Genomic DNA, 14,894 nt, shown 5'->3' on the forward strand with positions numbered 1-14,894 from the left:
CCCAGTTCATGACATCAAGCCCCATGTGGGACTCTGCTGACAGGGTGGAGCCTGCTTGGGATTCTCTCTCTGCCCTTCTCCTGCTCACACATGCACCCATGTGCATGTGTATTTTCTCTCTCTCTCTGTCTGTCTCTCTTGCTCTCAAAATAATCATTTATAATTTTTTAAATTTAATTTTAAAAAGAAAAGGAAAATCATGAGATTCAGGGAGCTATGGAACGAGTAAAAAGCCAAGGACCATGGGCCCCACCTAACTTTATACCTTTCAGTATCCCCAATGTCTCAGAGACAGACCACTAAGCAGTTATCAACAGTATTTATTAGACATTTGTACTCAGAATTCTCCATTCCCAACTATTTCTTTCATTAACTTCTGCCAAAGAAATCGAAGCCATCCATTGTCAGCTTTATTTGTCTTCAAAGTTCATCAGTGCCTGCACTGTAAAGAAAGAGACTGTGAGGCTGAAAAGTTAAAAATATTCAGGACATGCAAATGTTTGAAGACCCTGCTTTTCCCACACAAATCTTCACTAATCTTTACTTATAGTAAGCCCTATGAGTCTGTACTCTTTGCCATAGATGAATTAACCCAGATTAAAGAAGCTACCTTGCTCCTTCTTCTCCTTTTCCCAGAGAACAAGAGAACAAGTGGGAAGGCAGGGCTGAGGACAACTCGAAAGAGCAGGATTAACCTTAGGCAACATTTTGAACTAGGCAAAGCCTGTCTTTGACATCCTGCTCTAAATTCCATGTTCCAATGTAATAAATTCCTCTTATTGCCCTTGTGTACCCACCACAAACCCATTCCTCTTCCCTCTGTTATTTTCACATTGAGTTGATTTCAACTCAATGGTATAAGAAAGACACCACTAATCCATATCAAATGGTAAAAAATGGCCCCTAACTCTTCCAGTTTTTGTATTTTTAGAAGGAGAATTTATTAACTCAAAATTCATCTCTATGTGGTAAAATTGCAAGGGAGAAATTTAGGGAAAATAATTTTGAGCAAGCAATTTTCTGCTTAAATTAATTCTGCTGTTTAAATAACATACATACTTCTCTCTGCCTGGGCTGACACTAGAACAAGCTGAAAGGAAAAGCCTGTAATTTATAAACCTCTTTTGGGGGTTGGGGAGAGTGGGGTACTTGTGAGCTTTCTGCTCTCTAATCCCCACAGCTATCCAACTTGAGCCTGAGGCCCTACTGCTTAGGTCTGAAACATGCCCTTCAAAGAGAAGAAATGCTTGCAAAAAGGAGTGGACTGCACAAATCGAGCAACAGCCCACCTTATCCTAATACCCAACAACTGCATTTAGACATGTTCCTCTTGGGAAACAAGCTGTCCGACCTTATAGGATTTAGATTTTCCCTACTGGTGAAGCAGACCTCTCAGATTCTCTCTGGATTCTAAGAAATAAGGACATAAGGATGTGACACTCCAAACCAAGGATTTGCCTTTTTAAGTCTGAGGTGGAAATTCAGAGGCTGAAATGCCAAAATAGTGCACACCCTCCTCCTTCTCCCCAGTTATATATGCTACTCCAATGTACTTAACCCCTGGTCCCCATGACTGCCCTAAATCCATACCTGCAAACTCCTGCAACCGTTTACGCTCCTCTAGGTTGTACTGAAGCTTTTCTAGCAACTCAAAATATCGGAAGAGTGAATCTCTAGGCCAAACAACACGATCATCCTGATCCATTTCCATTAACCCAGGCAGATTCTGGTGCACATGAGTCTCCCAGTCCAACTGACCTGGAGGGAGGAATGGTTCTTAAAAACAAATATAGGTCTGTGGAAGTTGGGTAAGAGCTAAAAGATCCTATGGTGTGGGGGAAAACGCAGGGATGAAAGAGTAAACAGGAAGCAAAGAGGGAAAAGAGTACATCCCTAAGAGACCACTTTTTACAATAAGCAAAGACAGCCACAGTCACACTTATCCAAAGTGAAGCAGAAGTACAGGGGAAATGAAAGAAAGCACAAAGAAAGCAATTAAGACCACAAAGTCAGACTGGTGGAGAAAACTGGGAAGTAGATATAGTGGGAGAGGTCCTGTTAAGAATGGCATGTCTCTGGAGAAGTCTGAATTCAAATGGAAGAAACCCTCTGCTTACCAATGGAGTCTAAATATCTGGAGTCAGAAGAAGAGGAGGAATTGAGGGAAGATGAAGACGAGGAGGAAGAATAAGAGGAGGAGGAGGAGGAAGAGGAGGAAGAAGAGGCAGACTTTTTCATTTTTGACAAGGACTCTTTTGTTTTCGATACAGATGCCCTTGAACCCTCTTCATCAGCACTGTGTTTAGACTCTTCTTCAAAAGCTGTTGATAACTCCAAAGATTCCCTTTGTTGACTGGCATCTCTATAAGTGAAAGGAGAAATTTTATTGCTTTAAATACCTTTATGAGATACAGCAAGTTGAATCATTATTCTGGCCCTGGACCTTGCCATCCCCTAAAGGTGGGATTTAAGGCAATGAAGGCCAAATTGCTCCCAAAATTTGAGCTTGTAAGCACTTCCAACCTCAATTATTCCATGTGGTATATCCCTATTACTGCCCCTCACCACATAGCTTCTGTGCTCCATTTTACTCAGGTTTCTACATTTCACGTCCCACCTTATTTTGCCACATTTTAGCTCCTCACTCTATAGTTCTATGCCTGTTACACCACAACTATAGCTTTGCCCCCTCAATTATATCTCTTGAGAGGTCCCGAGGTTCAGCTCTTGGCCTTTTTATCTTCCTCATCTACAGTCACTCCTTTAGTGCTCTCTTCTCCTGAGTTTAAATGTCTTCTAAATGTGAATTTAAACCTCTAGTCCAGACTTCACTCTTTGATCCAGACTTGTATGTACAACTTTTACTCACATATCATCACTTGCAAGTCTAACAGACATCTCAAGTTCAACCCAAACTGAACTCTTTGCCCATCACACCTCTTCCACTCACAGCCTTCCTCATCTCAGCTAATCCATCCTTCTGGCTGCTCTGGCCAAAACTTTGGAGTCTTTCTTAACACTTCTCTTATACCCCATCCAATCCATCAAGAAATCCTGTTGATTCTACCTTAAAAATATATCTTTTCTCATTGGTAGCACTCTGGTCTGAGCCATCATCACCTCTTGCCTGGATAGCTTCACAGCCTTCTAACTTGTCACTGCTCCTTCCCTTGTTCTCCTATAGCACATCATCAACACAGCAACCAGAATGATCCTTCTTAAATGTCATTTCATGTCATGGCTCTGCTCCCCATTTCACTTAGAGTCAAAGCCTAAGTCCCTGCAATGGCCCTCACAGCCCTACAGGATCAGGTCTCCGTGATCTCTCTGACCTCATAATCTATCAATATCCCCCCTGGTCACAGTGGTTTCTTTGCTGTTTCTCAAACACACTGGGAATGCTTCTGGCTTAGGGCCTTTGTACTAGCTGTTCTTTCTGCCTATAACATTCTTTCCATAGATATCCACACAGTAATCCCCTCGTCTCCAAGTCTTTGTTCAGTCATTACTTTTTCAATGAGGCCATCATGACTACCTTGTTTAAAATTATAACCCATATGCAACCTCCACTCTATATTCCAATCTCCCTTAACCTATTCTAATTTTATTTTTATTTTTTCACAATGCTTATATTTTAATATAGTAGTCTACTTATTTTATATATTCATTGTTTATTATCTCTTTCCCCCTGCTCATATGTAAGCTCCATGAGAACAGGCATTATTGTCTATTTTGTTCATTGATATATCCCAAACACCTAATAAATATTCAATAATTATTTCTTGGGGCACCTGGCTGGCTCAGTCAGTAGAGCCCATGGCTCTTGATATCGGGGTTGTGAGTTCAAGACACATGTTGGATTCAGAGATTACTTAATAAAAAAAATGTTTACATCAATAATTATGTCTTGAATGGATGAATGAGTTTCTTATTTCTCCTTCTGCTCTCTTGTCCACTGCTGAACACTCACAGTCTAGAATAAGATCTGTTTCACAGAAGGTACTTGTGTAAGTTTCCTATGGCTGCTGCAACAAATTACTATAAACTTGGCAGCTTAAAATAACAGACATGTATTCTCTCACAATTCTGGAAGCCAGAAGTCTGAAATTAAGGTGTCTGCAGGGCCATACTCCCTCTGGAAGCTCTAGGGGAGAAGGCTCATTGCTTGCTCTAGCTTCTGGCAGTTGCCTGGCATTCACTGGCTTCCTTTGGCTTGTGTTGCATCACTCTGATTTCCATCTCCATCTTCACATCTCCTTCTCCTCTTCTCTTCTGTCTCTTATAAGGGCCCTTGTCACTGCATTTAGGGCCTACCTGGATAATCCAGGATGATCACATCTCAAGATCCTTAACTTAACTGCATCTGCAAAGACCCTTTTTCCAAATAAAGTCATGTTCACAGGTTCCAGGGGGTTAGGCCATGGGAATTTCTTTTTGGGGACTACCATTCAACTCACTACAATAAGTAGTTATTGAATAAATGGATTATCTCTCAAAGTCAATCTTTATCTTTGATTTTCTACCCTCTCCCTGCTTGTGTGTCCATCTCAGTTCACACAAACTCTCCTAACCTGGCATCCATTTTGCTAAGGCTTGACCTCAGTGCCTCAGGGGACAGGTTTTGTCTCCTGCAGAGCAAAAAACACAGAACAGTGAAGAGAATTATACTGGTGCAGCATAGTATGGAAAAAAGAAAAGAATTCAGATCATAAAGTGAAGAAAACTGAGTGAGGAGAACAGATTATAGTAAAAAGGTAAAAATGAATGGGGAAGTCCCAATGGTGAATAAAGAATCAGGCAATGTTCTAGAGGCGGGGAATTCTAACCCTGGGGTAAATTTTCTGTCACAAAGGGAAAAATGGGGTCAAAGCCAAGGAGTAGAAACAGGGAATGAGGTCAGGATACTCTTCAGAACTAAACTTGGGTTTGAAAATGGGAAAGCAGACCTCTGGATAATCTGCCGCTTGAATATGTCAGCTTTATGTTGAACCTCCAAATGTGTCATCTCCTCGTTCAGCTCATTCCTGATATTCTGGAAGTTAGTAACTGCCCAAAAGGGCCATTAGGAGTTGGGAGACAGTGGTGAATAGACCTGAGGAGAGGGCTTGGGTAGGGAGAAACCAAGTGAAATATCCATTCCAGGCCCCAAGCCTTCCTGCTACCTCAGGTTCTCTCTATACATAATTTACTAATTCTAGTTTTCACCCTAATTTATTCCCAACTACCCCTCTCAACCAAGTTTCACCTCTTTTGTGCTTACCCATCATGGCTACTATGATATTTCGAAAGATAATGGAACCAAGTAACAACCAAAGGATGACATAGATGCTGCTGAAGGTACGGCTGACTTCAGGCACCTTCCAGGTATCCTGAAGCAATGCATACCAATGGTCCATGGTGAAGAGGATGAATACTGTCACCAGGGAATTCAGAAGGTCCCTAAAGAAAAAGGAGTTGTGGGTACAGACAGAACAGAGATCTAAATCTCTCAGATATGGTATCTTTCCTACTCTTAAAGCAACATAACATTTCTTTGTAGTTTGCTCTGACTTCAGCTTCTTTTCTATCAATTTTTTAGCAAATCATTCTTCAGTCAGGGTTGTTTTATTAGGTTTTCCTTTATCATGAATAATCCAAGAATATCTCTCACTATTCCATTAGTGCCTACAACATAGTAGGTGCTCAATAAATAGGTACTGGCTGAATTTTAAAAAATTGAATAAATCACCAACTACGTATCTCTTTTGTAACATCGTTTTTCACTGTTCTATGGCCTTCACCTAAAAGATCACTTCAAAATTTGGCAAACATCATTCCTATTTAGTTCTCTGGTATGAAGTGATTCTTAGGTAAACAGACAGATATGTGACATAAACACGTGATCCCAAATAATTAATAATAATGAATATGTCATAAAAGGTCTCAGGAAGGTATATAAATTTTCCTTCTTTCCTTCCTAGTTCTCCATAATACAACTTATTGAAAATATCAGGGCCTAAATAGGATGAATATTTAGGACTTCCCTAACTTAATACTCTTACAAAGCTACCTATTAGCCTGAGACCTAAGAGGTGCTGGCAAGATTGGATTCCGGTTAATACGTAACTATCTCATCTAAATCCAGTTGATTTTCTACTAGCAGTTGGTGTTCTCTAGACAAAGATCTTGTCAGGATTTTACTTTTGAATGTGTATAGGTGTGTGCATGTGTAATGCCCATACTGAGACTTTGGGGTAAAACCAGTGACGTGTTTGAGAGTCATAGTAACAGGTGTTGATCACTTATTGTGTTAAAATCCATTCTAAGTGCAAAGATGCATTACTTTTTATCCCTCAGTCTTATGCTATAAGGTAGTGCTACAATTATTCTCATTTTTCAGAAGAGGTAACTGAGGCATAGAAACCAGAGCTTAATCACTAAAATATACTGCTATTTAAAGATGGCTGATGAGGGGCGCCTGGGTGGCGCAGTCGGTTAAGCGTCCGACTTCAGCCAGGTCACGATCTCGCGGTCCGTGAGTTCGAGCCCCGCGTCAGGCTCTGGGCTGATGGCTCAGAGCCTGGAGCCTGTTTCCCATTCTGTGTCTCCCTCTCTCTCTGCCCCTCCCTCGTTCATGCTCTGTCTCTCTCTATCCCAAAAATAAAATAAACGTTGAAAAAAAAAATTAAAAAAAAAAAAAAAAAGATGGCTGATGAGGGTATGTTTAAATTTCAAAACCCAGAGCAAACCTGGAACTAGTCACCCTATCCTCAAAATCAGAGCTAATACCACTCACTATTCTTTTGCTGTCTCTTTCCTTCTCCTTACTATGATCTATTCCAGTTTCTTAAAATAGACTATATTTTTTGTATTACTTACTTTGGACTAGGTTCCCAGTTTCTTGCCCAAATTCTCTCCCCCCACCCGGGATTCCCCCAGTCCTGCCTACGAGAAGAACATGTGGTACTCCAGGTCCTGGCGAGTTGAACGGGTGTAGTCCTCAAAGAAGTAGACACCAGTCACAGCAAAAATGTAGAAGAAGATGAGCAGCAACATCAAGAGGAAGGTCATACTCTAGAGGCCATGACCCCAAGTTAGCACTGAGCCAGACTAGGCTGATTCTACCTACAGCAAAGTCAAGCCCACCCTGGCAAACTCCCACCAAAACCCTCACTTCCACTCCCAAGCCCAGTTATCTCTAGCCCACAGCAGCTTTCCCCAGCCCTTTCTCATCCAATGGTATTTCATAGGGTCTTTCATTGCCTTCTCTGACACACCCAGACTTGTTTTATGTTAAACTCCCATGTTTACCCACCCTGCCCACTTGGTTTAGCTGCAGCACTCAAATCACCTTGAGGGCCCTCACCAGGGCCAAAATAATGACTCGAATTTGACGGAATCGTGCAAAGAGTTTGAGAGATCTTAGCACCCGGCATATCCTTAGCAACTGGAGCCACACAGACTGGCCTGTTACCCCTACCAGCACCACAACCTCAGGAAGCAGGGACTGTAGGAAATACATAGATTATGAGTACAATATACCCCAAAGCACCCATGCACAGTTACCCCTTCTTTATCTCATCTTCTTCATATTTCCTTGGGCATTATCCCTTGAATAGCATTTTCTGGGGACTGTTTCCTATTTAGCCTTCTTGTACTAAATAACTTAAACTCTGCACTTCAATTTGCTCAAACATAAAAAGGGGATTAATATAATGTTTATCTCATTGGGTTGCTGTGGAGCTCAACTGAGAAAATACATGTAAAACACAACAGTGCCTGGCACTTGATAAGTGCTTAGTAACAGGCAGATGTTATTGTTGGGGTTAATGTTGCGGTTTGATTCTGTCTTGCTTCTAATACCAACAACTCCTGCAATGACTGACTTTAGTTTTAGAAAAAAAATCAAAATAATGAAATTCGTCTTGTGATCTAATTAACTTTTCTTGTCATTTTCATTGACCTAGGCTTATTCCTCAACCCACCACACTATTCCTCAGGATACCTATCCTTACCAATATGGTGACAACAAAGTCAAACACATTCCAAGCATTCTTCCAGAAGAGGAAAAAGCTGGATATCCACATAAGAAGGATCTCCAAGATGAAAATAAGCAAGATGAACCAAGCTGCCACCTCCAGACTCAGCTTCAGTGACCACAGTTTGGTATTTGAGGATTCAAGCAATTCTGTGAGAGTGAAAGACAAATAAAGGTTAAGGAACTGGGAGGCTGAATAATATAGAATGATCAGATCAGAAACTATTATAAACTACAGTTGTGCCCACTGCTGTTTTATTTTTCATTTTTCTTTTTTTTTTCTTTTTTTTTTTTTTTTTAGAGAGAGTGTGCAGGTGAGGGAGAAGGGCAGGGTAAGAGAGAGAATCGTAAGCAGGCTCCACACCTCCACACTCAGTGCAGAGGCTGACACAGGGCTCAGTCCCATGACTCTGGGATCATGATGTGAGCCAAAATCAAAAGTTGGACACTAAACCAACTGAGCCACTTTGTTTCTCTTCTTAACACCAGTATTTTTTCAACCTGTGAAATATAGGGGAGGTCAGAATTGACCGTGAAAAATAGCTACAACTCATCTCCTGCTGGTATTGATATGTCTAACAGCTGCAAGTCACTACCTTCCCACTCTGGGGTCACAGAGACACCAAGGGATTACTTTTTTCACTACCACCAACACTGTCTGCTGTACTGGTACCCCGGTCCCAAACTTCACAAAGAAGCAATGGGTCTTGAGAATAGAATGAAAATGTAGCGCCATGATATGGAAAGTGCTTGGTAAGGGAAGTAGAAACAAGAAGCCAGATCCATAGGACATACTGAGTTATAATAAAAAAAAAATTTTGAGGGGCACCTGGGTGGCTCAGTTGGTTAAGTGTCTGACTCTTGGTTTCTGCTCAGGTCATGATCTTGAAGTTCGTGAGATCAAGTCCCACATTGGGCTCTGTGCTGGCAGCTCAGAGGCTGCTTGGGATTCTCTCTCTCTCTGCCTTTCCCCCACTCACTCACTCACTCACTCTCTCTCAAAATAGATAAACATTAAAAAATACTTTATAATAAGAAAATTTTTGGTTCTATATTTGTTAGCTTTTAAAACTTTCCCATTCTTCTCTAAAACTGATTTTGTTCAGCAAAGCAAATTAAATCCTATACTTTCTCTCTAGAATCCTGTTTGCTAATTGCTATACTTCAACATCACCTTTATCTTTCAGCCTCTTTATTTTTTTTATGTATTTAATAGGTGTATACCATGCTGTAGGAAAAAAAAACACAATGAAATAAAAATAGGCTTAAAAGCTAAATAATAATTTGGGAGGCGCATGGGTGGCTCAGTTGGTTAAGTGTCTGACTCTGATTTTGGCCTAGGTCATGACCTCATGGTTCATGAGTTCGAGCCCTACATTGGGCTCTGCAATGACAGTGGGGAGCCTGCTTGGGAGTCTCTCTCTCACTTTCTCTCTCTGCCCCTCCCCCACTTGCGTGCACATGCTCTCTCCCTCTCAAAATAATAAACTTAAAAAAAAGCTAAATAATAATTTGATACATTTCCCTTTGAAATGGAACAATCTAAGAGCCTCCAAATACACTATGACTGATATCATGGCTGTTAATGGAGATTAGAAGAACATACTTAGTCACTCTGAACAACATAAACTGCTGTGTAGATTTTGACACTTAAACAATTTGAAATTGCTACTGTTTTTTTGTCTGGTTATATCCATAATATTAAATTTAAAAACATATAATACATAAAATATATTTCATTCCCATGCCAAAATAACTGATATGGCTTAGTCAGTTAAGCATCCAACTTCAACTTTGGCTCAGGTCATGATCTCATGGTTTGGGAATTTTAGCCCCCCATCAGGCTCTCTGCTATCAGCACAGAGTCTGCTTCAGACACCCTGTCCCCCTCTCTCCACCTCACCCCTGCTCACTCTCTTGCTTTCAAAAATAAATACAAACATTAAAAATGTTTTAAAATAACTAAATGAATTCATTTGTGGACAAATCATGTGTTTTATTAAAAATTTTTAAAAAATGTTTACTTATTTGGGGAAGGAGAGAGAGAGAGAGAGAGCACAAGTTGGGGAGGAGCAGAGAAAGAGGAAGAGAGAGAAAATTCCAAGCAGGCTCCACACTGTCAGCAAAGAGCCCAATGAGGGGCTCAAGCTCATGAACACATGAGATCATGACCTGACCTGAAACCACGAGTCAGATGCTTAACCAACTGAGACACCCAGGGGCCCCTTATATATTTTCTTTAAAAAATGATGGGGGCAGGAAAGAAAGAAGATTTGGCTCATTATATCCACAATGAAGCAAGGAACACTAATGCTATATAAAGTTTTTGATCAGATAAATGCAGTTTATAGAAACTGATGAAGATCATGTTGAGATAAACTTGCAGAATTATTCTTATATATAGTACAAGATATCTCTAGAACTTCAAACTCAATGTAAAACATTGTAATGACATTATACACAAATTTTTTTTTGTTAGAAATAGACTATTCACACTTGCAATGTGTTATTTTCAGAAAACGGATTGCAAATGAGTCAAATCTTCTTACTTTTCTCCCTCTCATCATTTGGAAACAAAATGTGAAAATTAAAAAAATAAGCCAAATTGATGTTTAAAATGAAAAGTAGAATTACCAATATCACTGTGAAAGTAGATTTTTTCTAATTTTTACACCCTAATTTGTAATTAAATTTACACCTACACCTTAACATGTACTTAACATATAATACATAATTATTATTATGCAATTAATATAATGAAATACGTCAAATATATCTCAATTTTTAAAAAGGAACAAAAAATTACATTTAAAAACATAATACGTAAAATAAATATATTTGATTCAGGACCAAACAATATATAATGGCCTTTAAAAATTCATTTATGAAGAAATCATACATTTACTTTAAAAACAGCACGAATCACTTATAAGATGGCAAAAATGAAAATAAGCTAACATAATTTTTTACATTATATAATATACATTAAAACACAATATTGAATAATATGCTAGTCTAAAGCATTATTTTTACTTCAACTTCCTTTTTTTTTTTAAGTTTTTACTTTTGAGAGCTTACGCACATGAGCTGGAGAGTGGCAGACACAGAATCCAAAACAGGCTCCAGGCCCCAAGCAGTCAGCACAGAGCCAAACACAGGGCTCAAACTCATGAACCATGAGACAATGACCTGAGCTGAAGTCAGATGCTTAACCAACCGACTGAGCCACCCAGGTGCCCCAATTTGCATGTGATAAAAAGAAGCAAGTTGAGGGGCGCCTGGGTGGCTCAGTCGGTTAGGCGTCTGACTTCAGCTCAGGTCATCTCACGGTTTGTGAGTTTGCTCACGGTTCTTGAGTTTGAGCCCTGGGTCAGGCTCTGTGCTGACAGCTTGGAGCCTGGAGCCTGTTTCAGATTCTGTGTCTCCCTCTCTCTCTGCCCCTCCCTCGCTCATGATTTCAAAAATAAGAAATAAATATTAAAAAAAATTTTTACATCACATACAAATAATGGAATGATTAAAAGTCCTAGGGAGATTTTCAAGTTTAGAGCTAACTGGGAGACAAAATCACAAGACAAAAAAGATTGGGGAGCTTTCATCTAGAGAACTGCTTGTTAATTATGATTTTTCCCCCATCTGTAACAACATTCTCTGTGATCTGGAAAAAAAATTTTTAAAGCCTAAACAGTCTTAACATTTATCATATGAATTAGCCTGTTCAAAGAAATCTGTTAGTCACAAATTCTTTCCCTTTGCAAAATCCCTCCTGCTTTTCTACCATGAGAACGTACTTAATACAATTTTCCTGAACTTGTCAGGTAATTCCCACTCAGGCAACCTACCTATCCTATGGCACAGTGATCATCTTTCATATCCAGCTGTTTTACCAACTAGAGGGGTATTCTATTTTGATTTGTCCATTAGATCTAGGAAATCCCATACATTTATTGCTGTTTACTTTATTCCAAGGCTTAAGACTACATCCCTAACCCCTCAAGGCAAATACATGCCAGTTATCATAAAAGAAATTGGAAATGTGGGTGACTTAGTTCAAAATCCTTACCACAATGGGGAGAAAATAAAATACTTCAAAGTATATAGTATACTGTAGTGCATCAATGACATCAAGTATTGTATATTTAAATATCTTTGACCTGATTGCATTAAAATACTTAAAAATTTTTTTTAAATATCTTTTTTTTTTTTTTGAGAGAGAGCAAGAGACACAAAGCATGAGCAGCAGAGGAGCAGAGAGAGGAGGAGACAGAATCAGAAGCAGGCTCCAGGCTCTGAGCTGTCAGCATAGAGCCTGATGTAGGGCTCAAACTCACTAACCTCAAGATCATGACCTGAGCTGAAGTTGGATGCTCAACCGACTGAGCCACCCAGGTGCTCCTACATTAAAGGATTTTTAAATGGGAAAGTTCCTCAAAACAGTGAGGATGAAACAAGGAAGTAAATACTGTCCTTTTCATTTCTGAGCAATCTGTTTGAGGTGATAATCAAATGATCTCACTGATTTTCCAGATGTTCTTTTACTTCTAATACATTTCATATAATTTAGGACTGATTTTAGAGTCATTTACTCTTAAGTCATGTTTCGGCTCATCCAATATTTTAGTTGTGTCTAACTTTACACACTTTGTGAGCTTTCTTATTTGTACTTAATATTTGACATACTTGTAAAAAATGTAAATGTGATATCAGTTACTGACAAGCACCAACCAATACCTCTAATACAAAAGGCTAATTCAAACAAATATTAAACTAAACTGACACAAGAAATATAACTGGTCTTCCCATCTTTGGTTTCGTGTAACTCTATTATATTCTTCAATGTCTAGCTTGCTTTGTATCTACCATACTCTTTGAAAGCCCTCCAAATGTTTCCAGGTCTTAACAGTTGCACAAATTATACTCCAGGAGACTCAATATAGGTGTCCTTATCACAATTCAAGTAACATTGAGAAATGAAAAATGATCAATTTATAGGAAAAATGACTCATAGCCACTTCCTCTTTCATTTAATGTCAGTTCTCACCTATTTCAACCATCAGTACGATTGTATTCAAAAAGATGAGAAAGATGATGAAGTTTGTGAAGAGAGGGCCTGTTTTCTCTTAAGGAAACATCCAGAGTGGAATTCTTTTTTATACAGGTGAAATAATAAGGGTAAGAATAGAACCAGTGAGGATGAGAAGAAAATGGAGTTTGGAAAAGGGAAAGTCAGTCATCGGACAGATGATGAGGCAAGAGAGACAGTAAAGGCATGGGATAAAAGTGAGGGGCATGAAAGGATACACTCAAGGACCCATCCAGCCCACAAGGAAAGAGGTGGCCTCTGACTGTAGCGCACATGAAGCCTACTCATCAGTCTCCGGCCACGTGTAATACGTTCTACATGTCGAGGCTTTATGGAGAAGCGCACAAGCTGGTGTTGATCTCCCAACATAAGCTTCTTCTGACCGGAAGGATCTATAACAGAAAATAAAGGGCACAGTGGATAAACATAAAGAGAAGTCTCTGGGTGATATGGAGAGCAGGTAGGACCGGGGCAGGAATACTGGTTACATAACGGGTCCTGTAATGCAGGGGATTGCCTTGCTGTTCTTACAGCAACTGACATTAGTTTGAAGTAAGAGCTAATACATTGCTTATGACCAACACTGTCAATGCCCAAGAGAAAAGGCACAGATTCAACCCTCAAAGTTTTCAGGGTCTTTGGTAGAAACTTCCAAATCAGCCAGAGCTAATAGTTATCCTAGGCCTAAAAGTGAGCAACATGGGTCCTATCTCCTGGGTTCAAAGAGCTTTACTTATAAAGCCCTTAATTTATCAAGTTTGGTATCATTTACAAACTAGCAACCAAACCAATCGTCCCTGAATTTTTCATCCTTAAAATTGTCTTTCTGCTTCCTACTCTTTTGAGGGTGTGAAGGGGAGTTTTAAATTTATGCTAGTTAAGAAACAGAATGCTGACCAAGTATCTCTCGGATAGTGTGTCGTGGCACAGCTTGGCTCAAGCCTTGCAGATGCTCGATGAGAGAGAAAGTATCAATGAGACGTGAACGTATGGCATCAGCTCGGGGCAGTTGCACGTGTCCTGCTGGGTGACTGGTGGCCATGTCTGTTAAAATAAAGGAAAAACCAAGAGTCATTTCATTATTGGAGTTGCAGCAAAGATTAGAAGTTTCCCTCCCCTTCTCCCACCTTCTTTGCCCTTAAGAAGTCAAACACATTGTACCAAGACTCAAGGTTTTTTTTAAACAAAAGGAGCTGAGAGTCCTAATAGAGACATTGCACGGTAGACCAAGTGGCCAGGCACCTTTACTTGTGTCACATCGTTTCTCATTAAGAGTAGCAGCCACAGGGAAGGAGTCCCAGGGCTGGACAAAGAGGAAATCGGAGCACCACCGGGACCTGAGGTAATCAGGCAATGCAATGTGGTGAGGCAGTGAGGGACTCAGGGCTGCCTCCGAAAGACAAACCAAGAGGAATTGGACAAGTTGCAGCAGCCTGACATTACGAAAATGTGTTCCGTCCCAAGTGTGTTCCTCGGATGCCTGCTCCATCTGTCAATACCCGCTTCTGGGCCTCACCTCAGCCCAGGCTCTTTTCCGCCCACTCAGCCCTGACTTCACGTCTCCGCCTCCCGCGCCCTCTGAACTCGGCTCTCCCCACGCAAGACGAGCTCAGGGTCGGTTCCCAGCCCTGCAGCGCCCCATTTCCAGCTCGGCCCTGCCCCGCCCCACTCTACCCCACTTGCTCCCTAAGATCTGGCTCGCCGCGGGCCCAACCCCAGGCCCAGGCCCAGCCCCCGGACCCCGGCCCCCAGCCCAGGCCCCCGGCCAGCCCGGTCAGCCCGGGAACCCGCCGC

The 14,894-nt window shown here is 40.6% G+C and overlaps 1 protein-coding gene across 3 annotated transcripts; it reads right to left on the minus strand.

Moving 5' to 3' along the window:
• Positions 1 to 304: 304 nt before the first annotated feature.
• CATSPER2 (cation channel sperm associated 2) lies at positions 305 to 14,871 on the minus strand. 3 transcript variants are annotated; one of them, XM_086710560.1, is made up of 13 exons: positions 14,617 to 14,871; positions 13,998 to 14,144; positions 13,319 to 13,492; positions 13,059 to 13,127; positions 7,995 to 8,167; positions 7,331 to 7,486; positions 6,929 to 7,053; positions 5,261 to 5,439; positions 4,947 to 5,046; positions 4,572 to 4,628; positions 2,118 to 2,362; positions 1,591 to 1,758; positions 305 to 442 (listed from the first exon to the last, which is right to left on the minus strand). In XM_086710560.1, the coding sequence occupies exons 2-13, from the start codon at positions 14,140 to 14,142 to the stop codon at positions 411 to 413; spliced, it is 1,623 nt and encodes a 540-aa protein (XP_086566686.1). In that variant the 5' UTR covers positions 14,143 to 14,144; positions 14,617 to 14,871; the 3' UTR covers positions 305 to 410. The 3 variants fall into 3 exon arrangements, with proteins under 3 accessions (XP_086566686.1, XP_025775561.1, XP_086566685.1); XM_025919776.2 differs by lacking the exon at positions 14,617 to 14,871 and adding an exon at positions 14,343 to 14,610; XM_086710559.1 differs by lacking the exons at positions 13,059 to 13,127; positions 13,319 to 13,492; positions 14,617 to 14,871 and adding an exon at positions 14,343 to 14,610.
• Positions 14,872 to 14,894: the final 23 nt, after the last annotated feature.

This window comes from Puma concolor, chromosome B3, assembly GCF_028749965.1.
Source record: "Puma concolor isolate L17-30 chromosome B3, mPumCon1.1.hap2, whole genome shotgun sequence".
Taxonomy (NCBI): Eukaryota; Metazoa; Chordata; class Mammalia; order Carnivora; family Felidae; genus Puma; species Puma concolor.

What these genes read in the sequence shown, in the direction of transcription:
- CATSPER2 (XM_025919776.2), bottom strand. Translation starts at nt 14,589, where the DNA reads ATGGAGCAGGCATCCGAGGAACACACTTGGGACGGAACACATTTTCGT. An exon ending in GGCTGGATGGGTCCTTGAGT is followed by an intron (nt 13,128 to 13,318) that starts GTATCCTTTCAT and finishes AAGAGAAAACAG; the next exon opens with GCCCTCTCTTCACAAACTTC. An exon ending in ACGGTTGCAGGAGTTTGCAG is followed by an intron (nt 443 to 1,590) that starts GTATGGATTTAG and finishes CTTTCTTTACAG; the next exon opens with TGCAGGCACTGATGAACTTT.